A 12498-nucleotide genomic window follows, 5' to 3' on the forward strand; every position below is an offset into this window, starting at 1 on the left:
TGTGTGTGGTATGCTGCCAGTGAGGAAACTTTTGGGTCATCTGAAGGCAGGCTGTGTGGCCTGCAGCCTAGAACAGAGCCCAGGTCTGTGGCCAGCATCCCACCCAAAGCCCTCAATTCACGAGGAGCAGGGCTTCCGAACCTGACTTCCAGTGAGGATGCAGAAACATACTGATATTTTTTTATGCAAGATTTTGTGTGTGTTTATGTTTTCCTAAGGAGAAGCTTTACATTGTCATTCAATTCCCATACATGGATATGACTTTTAAAGAAGGTTAGGATTATACTAAATGAGATTATTCTAAAACAAAGTCATTTTGATATTTCTTTAAATAATCTTTTATTACTGAGGTGGATTTCTGTACTCCCTTGACATTGTGGGAGAGGCCTTTGAACTCTGACCTTTTAATATTTATCCTTTTATGCCTTTGAGGGCTTTTTAATGGACCCTTCCAGCTGCAGAAATCTAGGTTTACATGAGAGGAAAATGATGGATTGAACACTCTACTTTTAAACTTTGCATGTTTTTAAGACAGGAAGTGATGTTTCCCTTTAATCTGTGAACATGTTTGTCAAAACCCCTTCTTCAACAATTGAGTCTGACAGTCTTCTTCCCCTCACAGTGATTTTAAAGTACCCTGGACCCTACTTGACTTTTTACAACGTAGGAGGACCTTAGTCAGGCTCTACTTCACCTGTTTAATGTTAGGGTGTTACTTATTAACTGTAGGACAATACATTACTTAGATAAGATAATGGCTTATGATAGAAAATTGCCATTCTAGGGTGAGCCGCTACGGTCTCTTCTGTCTTCAGAGTGTTACGGTTCATGTAAGTCTTCAGTATTGTTCATAAACTGCATAGTTACTCCACATTTGGGAAGAAATATCAGCAAGGTACAATGTGGTTTGTTTGTTTTTTAAATTCTAGGCTATTTTATGGAGTCAGCGCTTAAGAGAAAGGACTGACACTCTATGGAAAAGCCAAACATGAGGTCTTCAGAAATGAGGAGAAATGCAGCCATCTGACACGGTCATGACCCCCAAACGCGTCTTCCTCTCGGTGCTGGTGTTCGGAGTAGCAGGGTTGCTGCTCTTCCTGTATCTGCAGGTCTGGTTTGAAGAACAACATACAGGTACCGCATCAACTCTTTTTTTCCTATTTAATTATATTGGTCATTTTCAGTTAAATAAACTGCGATGTTTACAGATACATAGATGGAAAGTCACAGTATTCCCAACCATAAATTAGACCCAAGCTAAAAGCCCCAGCTTCTGTGCAGTTCTGCTGGACATCTCGGTGGCTTGGGACGACATTTGGAATTTTTATTATCTGCAGGGAGGCATAAGGCCTGTGAGCCTGCAAGAGCTGCATGTAGAGAAGGTGTCTGAGCAAATGTGTAGCATTTATCTACCTCTGGTGTATCCACTAAGCATTGGGTACAAGCCTGAAAAGGGGCTAAATATACAGCAAACTCTCTCTTTTATTTCCTTCTTAATGTTTGTGTTAATACTCAAAATAGGTGTAGAAATTCTTTACAACCTTTACTATAAAGCAGGTGTTGCAAACTTTTTCTGTATAGATTAGATAGAAAATAGTTTAGGTTTTATAGGCCATACCATCTCTACCACAGCTATTCAGCTCTGCCAATGTATCACAGAAGCAGCCATAGATTATGTGTAGACAAAGGGACCCGTTGTGTCCCAATAAAACTTTGTTCACAAAAACAGGTGTTGGGCCAGATTTGGTCCACAAACAGTAGTTTGCTGATCACTGCTATACTGACCTTGTTCTCTCATCATTCAGTTCATAATTGCTGCTCATTGCAGACACTCAGTTCCTGTTAAAATGGATCATATTTAGGATAATAGGAAATGTGTTATGTTATAATAATTAAAGGACGTGTTTTATATCATCATAGAAAAAAAAATATATATATATATGTTGTGAAATTCAGTTGTTTTCTATTAGTAGAAATACACAAACACTTATGGCTTAAGAAAAATAAATTAAAACCAAGAATAATTTCTTAATGGTTTCCAATTGTGAACCATTTTAAAATCATTCTATATATAAAGCCCTTAAGAATCTACTCTGAAAGATAACTCAGTACTGAGTCACAAGTATCATTTTAAAAATTCTTTTCATTTTTGAATCCCTTTCCTTGGTTTATCCTCACATGCATTTGTATTTATTTAATTTACATAGTAACTTGTGAAAAGAAATTGCATATAATTATTTTCTAGAGAACATATGACATTGTCAAAACTTATTCTTAATTCCCATTGCAATTTACATATACTATAATATTTTCTGAGTTTTCTGTATCACAGCAATAATTTAGTTACAACTTATAATTTTTAATGAAACTATCCATGATAAAACATACAGGCTAATTCCTCCTGCAGTGTAACTCCTAGCTTAGATCTTCTCACATAGCAAATCTTCAGTAGGTTTTTATTGAATGAGTGGGTAAAACAGTGAATGAACAGATTGAAAACTCACTGCAGACTACAGACTGGACTGTAGCAAAGAAGGAAGAATCAAACAGATGGCATTACTCATTTTTGGGAGGTTTGCTAGTATCATAGTCTCATTAACAAATTTCCCAAGAAAAGGGTCACAATGAGGCTTAAATATGTAAAAAAAATTAGTTGTAAGTACAGACTATGGGAGAAATGTTATGATTTAGTCTGCAAGAAACCACATGATATCTGAAGAAACAGCCAAGCCATATTAATACCTTACCTATATAATGTAGTTTACAGAATGTGTCCACAAGCACCCAAAGCTACCATTTATTGAAAGCTTAATAAGTGCCAAATGTAAATATATATATTTTTTTCTTCAATCATAACAATACCTTACTAGGTGTGATATTCTGTTTGCAGATGGGGAATCTGAGGCTCTGGCAGATAAGAGGCTTAACATAAGGCCTCACACGTGGCCTGGTGCGCAGGGAAAGGCCAGGATTGAAAGCCAGGTTGTGCCTCCTCCCCAGAGTCCCTGCCTCTGCCCTACACGTTGCTTCTGTGGGGGGAGTAGGGAGACACCCCAGAGTACAGGTGCAGCAGCTGAGACCAGCACCTTCAATGACTTGCCCAAAGGTGCAGAGCTGAAAGTTATCAAAGTGTGACCCACACTCAGGTCTCCTACACCCCAGGAGCCCTCAGAGAACCTCCTAACCAAAGAAGTGGGTAAGATTCACATACAATAAATGCCATCGTATTAGTACAGATGTTTTAAAGTCACTGACTTGGTAAACCTAAGCTAATCACAGGTTCAGAGATGTGGAAAGTTGGATTCTTAATTGAGTTCATGATCGCTCCAAGTTGAGAAATTATTTTCCCCAGTTAAGATGGGCTGGTAAAATGTGTAGCATTTATTCTCTTAATTTTTATTTGTGATTTGCTTGAAGTACTTTCTCTGATTCTCAGAATATCTTAAATGAATTGTATAATAGTTCACAATCTACTCATGACAGTGAGTCTGAATGTTAGAACCAGGATTCCTTTAGATAACTATTTTACTGAAGAAAAGTTTTGTTCTTCAATAAGACTGCCATCTGGAGTTGTACCTTATGCCAGAATAGTGCCCTGGGTTGTAATTCTGTAGTTTTCTAGGCAAACAGGTACCTATACATTTTATTTATTTTTATTTTTTTATTTTATTTTATTATTTTTTATTTTATTTTATTTTATTTTTATTTTATTTTGATATCATTAATATACAATTACATGAGCAACATTGTGGCTACTAGATTCCCCCCATTATCAATTCCCCACCACATACCCCATTACAATCACTGTCCATCAGCGTAGTAAAATGCTATAGAATCACTACTTGTCTTCTCTGTGTTATACTGCCTTCCCCATGCCCCCCCCCACTACATTATGTGTGCTAATCGTAATGCCCCTTATTCCCCCTTATCCCTCCCTTTCCACCCATCCTCCCCAGTCCCTTTCCCTTTGGCAACTGTTAGTCCATTCTTGGGTTCTCTGAGTCTGCTGCTGTTTTGTTCCTTCAGTTTTTGCTTTGTTCTTATATTCCACACATGAGTGAAATCATTTGATACTTGTATTTCTCTGCCTGGCTTATTTCATTGAGCATAATACCCTCTAGCTCCATCCATGTTGTTGCAAAAGGTAGGATTTGTTTTCTTCTTATGACTGAATAATATTCCACTGTGTATATGTACAACATCTTCTTTATCCATTCATCTACTGATGGACACTTAAGTTGCTTCCATTTCTTGGCTATTTTAAGTTGCTTCCATTTTCTTGGCTATTGTAAATAGTGCTATGATAAACATAGGGGTGCATATGTCTTATTGAGACTGGGAAACTGTATTGTTAGGGTAAATTCCTAGGAGTGGAATTCCTGGGTCACGTGGTATTTCTATTTTGAGCTTTTTGAGGAACCTCCATACTACTTTCCACATGGTTGAACTAGTTTACATTCCCACCAGCAGTGTAGGAGGTACCTATATATTTTATATGTGTTTCAAATAACATCTGGCATTTTTAAAGGCAGTCTCTTTTCAAGTCAGAAAATATGTGAATGGGTACTTTGATGTTTAGTTAAAAATGGAAAATTTGTCTTTTGGACATTTTAGAAGTGTCCATCAAAGAACATGGAACTGTCCATCAAAGACCTTTGGAAGATGAGTTGGTTTTGGGCCTGAGACCCTACATAAGTAGAGCAGATTTTGAAATTCTAAATGGTTTTAATGTCATATGCATTTCAGTTGTATGTGAGAACTCTTTAGGTTCTTTACAGACATTTTATTTGATTTAAAATCTAGTAAGATCTGATGTTTTCTAAGACATCTTTTAAGCCTACCAAGTGTCCCTAGGTCCTTCTACTAAAAAGTAAAATTCTTTAGAATTACAAAAAATATATATATGAGATAGGCTTGGGAAGGCTAGTAAAGATTACGAGTAGACAAGATTTTTTGGAGGTGAAGAGGAAAAATATGTCACAGAGCGACAAAATCTATCCAATTGTACAACAGAAAGTTTCCTGATAACATCCACTTCTCGATACCATCAATTAAATTATACATTTCTTTGTGCTGATTTGCAGTATGTAGATGTATTATTATACATTTTATTTTGTATCTTTTTTTTTCTTAGTTGTTAAAAGTTTTGTATTTAGGAGAATCTTGAAAATCTCAGATCTACTTGTCAGCTGTGTGACCCTGACAAGTAATTTATGAGCAAATTAACTTTGGCATCCGGAAGCCTCAATTTCCTCATCTGCAAAGTGGGGACAATAATGTTTCCCACAGGGAGGATTAAAGGGACAACGTTTGCAAAGCTGTCATCAGGGTGCCTGGCAAGAAGCAGCACAGGAATGGGAAGTGTCATTATTTCCCTGGGAAGGATGCAGGGCACCTGCAGACTTGTGTAAGCTGAGTGACCCCACTTAACACTCAGCAAGAATTCCAGAAAACAAGCCACAGCTTGTGTGTGCGCACGTGTGTGTGTGTGTGTGTATGTGTGAGAGAGAGGAGATAAAACTAAAAGCAAGGCTCAGTTCCAGCCTGAGCTCAGGTAGTTGGGAGGCTCTGACTGGCACACAGCCACAGGGTCCCCAGGGCAGTAGATGGACGGAGGACAGGATGAGCACAGGGGGAGAGTCGGTGTCCAGGAGGATCCTGTATCTCTACAGGCCGCCTCCAAGGTCAGGGGACCCATTCAGCCAATAGTGGTTTTGTAAGACTTAACATCAGAGGTGCCAAACTGTGGTGAATACCAGATAGAGCCAAAAACCAGGTATAATCCCTCTTCCCAAGGAGACTGTAGTCTCATGGATTGTAAGGGAGAAATGGCCTTGAGTCCAGGCCAAGGCGTTGCTGTAAAAGAACAGTCTGTTGTGACAGAAAGGAGACAGGCTCTCCATTATGAGGCAAAATAACAAGTTAGGATCAGGAGAAGGAGCCTAATCAGGTGGCAGCGATGAAATAGACACCCTGGGAGTGCGGAGGCAGTGGGCACAGTTAGCGGGCCGGGCACCGAAACAGAGTGGGACAGGCGCACCTGTGGTAAGGTGCCTTCATGATGAGGGCGGGTTCAGAGTGAAGCACAGGAATAGCTGTTGTTTCTTCCCCCAGCTGCTGTTGATATTTGCAGTTTGGCACCCTTTCTCCAGGTAGAATCTTTCTGCTAAATAGACCACATGCAGAAATGAATGGTACACAGTGACTCTGATGTGCGTGCAATAAGATGGGGTAAGACCTTCGCGTGGCACAGTCAGAATCCCACTTTACAGAGCCTTTAAAGATATCCTGTACACCACCTATTTTTAAAAAATATAAATCCAATTACATCACTCCTATTTAATACTTTTTAGTGATACCTTATTCCTCTCAATGATAGCTTCTGCCTGGGGCCCTCAATGCTGTGCGAGTGTGGCCGCTGCCAGCCCCATAGCTTCACCCTCCGTTCCTGTCTTCTCTTCTCTTCCTCCACCAAACCGAGCCCTCTGCCTCCTGTGCACTCTCCTGGCTTCAGAAGCTGGGATGCTCTTCTCCCAGTTCTCAGCTATCAGTGCTGAGCTCCCACGTCACCTTCTTTGATAAGCCCTGGCCAGTTGGCCTGCCTCCCACCCCCATCTTATTTATTTCCATCAGAGAAATGAGCATAACCAGCAGTCACCTTGTGCAATCATTGGGTGACTTACTGTCTGCATGGCTCACTGTGTTACAAGGCCCATGAGGACTGAGACCTTGTCTGTGTCACTCACCTTAGTGTCCCCACTCTACAGCATGGCACATAGACTTGGTAGGTGTTCAGTGTTGTATGTGCGGATGAATAATGCTTCCATTGGTTTTCCAACATCCATTCACATGACTACACAGACTGTGAGTATTTCTGGGGACAAAGAATCTGCCATTCCCCAAGCCACCTACTCAGCTTTGCAGCCAGAGCTCATCTCTTTAACTTCTGCAAACTCAGCCTGGCTGTACCCCGGCACTTCACAAGCCTCAGTCTTCTTGCAGAGCATGGCCTGATAACTTCATGGCAAGTGAAACCCAGATTTTTTAACCATTTTTTGGAAAAGATGATGCAGGTCACTGTCCTCTGAACCATAACACACTTCCTCTGTATTCCTTTTAAAATATGATATAATCTATCCTTATATAAAACCCATGATGGAAACACACATATCTGATAAAATCTGTTAAGGAGTGGAGGATGATATTCACATATTTTTAAATACACAAAGCAGTGACAACCAATATATATCCCACTTAATAGTTTACTTTTTTCTGAGATTTTCCAGAATCAACTTGAATCTCAACAATTCCAAAAGAACATTGTTCTCCAGATTTATCCTACATTATGAAAATTTATCTGAACAACTTCTGAGCATTCTTATTCAGAACTAAGAATGTTTTAGCTATTAATTGGTCTTGTTTTTACATGTTTATCATAAACTCAGAAACATTTTTGAGTTTTCTTTCATTCCTCTAACAGATATTTTTCTGATTTCTACTACTTTCCAATATATACCAAATAAGAACTGATATCTGGACTTAGTTTGGGATATGAATTATCATAGATAGAATAAGAAGAAATCATGTAGGAATCATCCTGTCTTCTCAAACCTCCATGCTACCATTCCAGCTTCTGCAGGACTCTGATCCCAAATCCTGTCTTTGCCTGAAAAGTATGTTATTTTGGATCAGTGATGTGGATTTCCTGTAGGCCAGGGTTCTATTCAAATTCTACCTGCTGTTGTCAGTGTCAAGATAGCCAAAAGAGAAGGCTGTTTTGAAGTTTTTCTTTTGCACAAACACAATAAACATCAGTAGGGCCAGGTTACATTTTAACCCTCCTGTGTTTATATGACAGTGAAAGGTAGTAGCTACAAGTGCCTGATTTCAGGCAGAGTGAAGCCACCTCATTGCTTTTTCTTAGGCAGTTGATACTCTGGACCTCACAAGCAAACTGGCCTCCACACTTCGGTTTCTTAGATTTTTATCTTGCTTCTTTCCAAACTAAAAAACTTGTGGCCTGTAAAGTTTTGCTTGTAGACTGGATTGGTACAATTCTTTTCTCCTAAGCCTCCTGATGAGGAAGGGTATCATTTTCTTCCTGAGTCAGGCTGTTCATCATGATTGTGATGTTGCTCTATTGAAATTCTGTTTTCTCCCAGGGGATCTTTATACACCCGATCTGGAGCAAAACCACTGGTGACATGGAAGGAGTTGATGCTTACTGTCAATCATATACTCAGTAAAATAACCTTGCTCTTCTTTACAGAGTCACTCACTTGAACTACCTCCTCTGATTTTGGTGAGCATGGCAATCATTTTTTAATCAAATGAACACATGCTCCCTCTGCCCACCTCCAGATGCTGCCACAGCCCATCTTCCCTTTAAGTGATTTTTCCCATTTCAGGGCTGTCCTCTCTTCCTGGAACATGGTTTCCCTGGCTGCTTGTATTGGTAGCTTTTCCTTATCCTTCAGGACACAGCTTAAATTTCACCTTTCCTGAACATCCTATGCAAAGTGGATACCCTCTGAGGTTTTCTTTCCTAGCACCTGTTTTATTATTTCTTAAAATTTACATCATGGCACTTACTCCAGTCAGTAATAATTCTTTGTCTTTATTTGTATGTGCTTTACCTCTCTCAATAAAATATAAGCTTCCCAAGGGCAGGGAACTTACACGTTGGTCTCCACTGGACCTCCAGCTAGCCCCACCCACCCCAAGTTTCAGGCCCTTTCCCGGTTTCAGTACTTACTATGCTATATACTCCCAAGGCCCCCCAAAATCATTATTTATTCTTTGTCACCCAGCTGCCTGTAACTTGCTTCTCCCTGTGAACTCTGTCTTGGCTGTCTGCCCAGTCCTGAGTCTCCTGTATTTCGGTTGCTGTGCCCTGCTTTTGCCCCATACCCAGGAAATCATGTTACTAGAAATGAAGGACTAATAAATGTCAAGTTGTGTAAAATCTTCTGAAATTGAATAATGTTCAATGGCCAAACTTTGGTACAGAGTCAATCTAATCAACAGAGATTTTTTAAAATATTGTAATGAGTTAAATGCATTTGTTCTCAAAATATGTTTTGAGCACATGTAAAGATATGCTATTGCTTCAGCCCAGCACAAAGTAGATGCTCAGTCAGTCTATGTTGAATGAGTCAACCCACACTGAAAGTTAAGATCCAATAATTGAAGGAAGGCAAATGAGGCTGGTACTTAACTCTGGATTTTTCAGAAGTTTCGGTGTTTGGTGTGGAGGGAATATTCTCCAGGGATATCCTGAGACTAGGGATGTGTTACCTGGAAGGGTTAGTTTTCCTTTTGCTATGTTTGTTTTTAATAAAAGCTGGGTCATCATTTAGAAGCCATGTTGTCAAGAAAAGTCAAAAATTGAATGTTGAATTGCATAAAATGATCTTTCAAGATCCCTTATAATGTTAAGTTCCCAATAGCTATCATTTTCTGTCTGAAGAAGTAACAAATAAACAAAGACAGTCTCAGAAGCTGTGCATTTTGAAGGTAGTATTTTGTAGGAGAAAGCCCTAAGCTCTGGCTGTTAACTTCTCACCTGTTCTGTGTCCTTGAACAAATTTGTTAATCTTTCCAGATTCTGGTTTTTTTCCTTCTCTGATTTCCACACCTTCTTCCCTTCTCTCCTCAGGCAACCATCCTAATTTTGATGTTTATTACCACATTCCTGTGCATGTCTCTATAATTTTTTTAACACTTGTGTAGATTCCCTTTTTCTTATTCATAGCCTTATATAAAGGTGTCTATGTGTATATACCCTTTGCAACTTGCTTCTTCATTCAGCATTAGGGTTTTGAGATTGATGTAAGCTGATTTACATAGCTCTAATGCATTCACCTAACTGCAATATAATATTTCATTAAGTGAATATGCTGTAATTTATTTGAACATTCTCCAGTCAATGTCCATTGAAGTTGCTTCTAATTTTTTGTTTTCACACACAATCCTGCTAAGCACATTCTTGAATAATAGCTTTATTTACATGTTGAGGTTTCTGTAAGGAGTCAAATTGCATGTTCTCCAAAATAACATTGACTTCAAGATTCCACGATTCCATGTTGTATCTTGTCTTCTCCTCGTGCAAATCAAAATTAAGACTTCTTAAAACAGTGCAACTGTTTAATGATAATCCTAGTGACATGGATACAAAAATATTCATTTGTGTGCACAGATTTCCTTTCAGAGTCATGGATGGAAAGATGGAAATCCAGAGCGCAGCTCCTGCTCTCACAGGGCCTCTTGCTTTATCAGTATGCCTACAGAGTAGTTAGCACTTCATTGAGAATCGATTAAAATAATTACCGGGTCATTAGTGTGGACTTTGAGTATGAGTATAAAGACCTCACTCACTAAATAATTCATGGCGGTGGGCAAGTTAGCTCCTCTTAGTGAGTATTGATTTGGTCCAAATGCTCTCATTTTCCTAATAAAAATTAATTCTTTTAAATGCTGAAGCATCATGTAGCCCTTGCCTTCTCTTCTTGCAAAGGAGCAACTAAGAGGCATACATTTGCATAGCCAGAAGTAACAGGACAGCTACTAAACCATAATTCCAGATAACTACACAGTCCTCTTCCCCTCCTCCTGGCTTCCCTACCTCCTCCCGTCCTTGCCCTTGAGATACAAGAGGTTTCAGCACACCTCTGAGTTACTGGTTTGTTTCCTAGTGGGCTTGAATGTAGCCTTCCAAACCCAGCTGAGAAGCCTGGCGACTTCAGATGCATCACCAGGAGCAGGGATGTGGTTTCTGTTCAGCTGAGAAATCTGTGTGTGCAGAGAGCTTAACTGTTGGAACTGCCCCAGATTTCAAAACAAAGTGCAGCAATACAGAACCAGTGTCTTTGGGAACAACGGTACTTTGTGGTTTTCTTTTCAGGTGTAGCTTTTAAGAGTAGATCAAGCAGCTGAGAGGTTTAATGGCAAGTTCCATAGTATCCAGTTCATCACAGGTGGAAGAGGTATAGAGCTTGAAAACATGAATTGTTTTTACATAAAAGATGAGCCTTAGTTTAATTAACTGTTCTCTCTGTTTTGTTTCTTAGAGTCACAGATTATCAAGAGTTATTTTGAGTTTTACATAGGGATTGAAAGTAGACATTTTTGTGCTAATCCAACAGACAAAATTAGTCACTAGTCTCCTCTTTACTCTCAACCTTTTAATCCAGTCAGCCTGGATTATAAATGGTTATTTTCATGCCTGTCTCCCCAACTGGCAGTCCACACAGCACCTGGAATGTAGGAGACCCCAATTAAGAATTCAATGGAAAGAAATGGGAAAGAAATTGCAGCAACAGCAGCCCACTGTTTATCCAGGACTCAAAATGTATCAATCTTTGGTGTCCTCATAATCTTCTTGGTCTATATGTGAATTTACAGCTCTAGATATTTCATTTTGCCTCTTCTGAAGAATTAAACAACTTTTGGGGGACTAATCACATTAAGTAGTCACCTAAGGATGTACATATATCCCAGAAATCATTTAATTAATGACTGGAATATTAATGGAGATATAGCTTCCCAACAGTAGGAGTATCTTTCTGCACTGGCCAGTCCCTGCAACTTTCCTAGGCTCTGAGTGTTGGGGAAAAAATATACTCTTCTTGGGTGTCACAAAATGAATCTGGATTATTCTTGTGGGAGTGTTTTGCTCAGGTTATGAAGCAGCCTCATAAACTCACTGTTTCACAAAATGCTGCCATTCATGGTGTCATTCCTCAAGATCAGTCTGGCTGTCCTTTTTTATATCTGGCCAACTGTAGACAGTGATAGAAAATTCCATGAGACAGATTGGTACAGGATAAAATGACAAGCTCTTAATGTTGCCTGGCAATCCTATGTACCCTACGGAGATTTTCTCTCCTCTTTTCCATATAGACAGTCTCTGAGATGTTATTTTCTGCTCAGCCTTCCAAGCACTTCTGCTCCCCATGTATCTCAGCAGATCACCTCTCCTCCCGTGTCCCAGGAGACAGACAGCATCAAAGAACGGAGCTTGCTGCTTACAGAACCCAGGCTTGCCTGCCTCCACCCCATCCCGGGCTCTTCTCTGAGCTGCTGCTTCCCCTTCCCCCTTGCCTGCCTCCTTCTCCTCCTCAGGTTCCCACTCACTGTCTCCCAGCAGATGCTGCCTCCTCAAGGATTGTGCCCGGCATCTGTTTTTTCCTCTCTCCTGTATCTACATCATCTCTTTATGTACCATTTCCTTGTATCTGTACCTGTGCTTGGTTCAGTCTCATTGACCTAAAAATAAAGCACAACTCAAACATCCAATTCTTTCAGCCACATTTTCCCTTTTCATCCTCTTTCACTTCTTATAAGAATTTTGTGTAATCGCCATCTCCACTTTCCCCATTTTATTACTCTCTACTCAGCAATCCCCAACTTTCTGCATTTGGCCCGCCTCAACCACGAGTCCTACTCCCACCGTAAAGTCCAGTCTGTCCTCCCATCCTCGCTGCAGTCCTCTGGGAG

General features: G+C 39.9%; 1 protein-coding gene across 1 annotated transcript in view; it reads left to right on the top strand.

Moving 5' to 3' along the window:
* The first annotated feature begins 940 nt into the window (after window positions 1-940).
* CHST9 (carbohydrate sulfotransferase 9) overlaps window positions 941-12498 on the top strand; it is a 202087-nt gene continuing 190529 nt past the window's right edge. Inside the window, exon 1 of the mRNA XM_036914248.2 lies at window positions 941-1134. Within this exon, the coding sequence (XP_036770143.2) occupies window positions 1014-1134 (121 nt within the window). The 5' untranslated portion in view covers window positions 941-1013. The remainder of the gene's footprint in view (window positions 1135-12498) is intronic.

This window comes from Manis pentadactyla, chromosome 6 (genome assembly GCF_030020395.1).
Source record: "Manis pentadactyla isolate mManPen7 chromosome 6, mManPen7.hap1, whole genome shotgun sequence".
NCBI lineage: Eukaryota > Metazoa > Chordata > Mammalia > Pholidota > Manidae > Manis > Manis pentadactyla.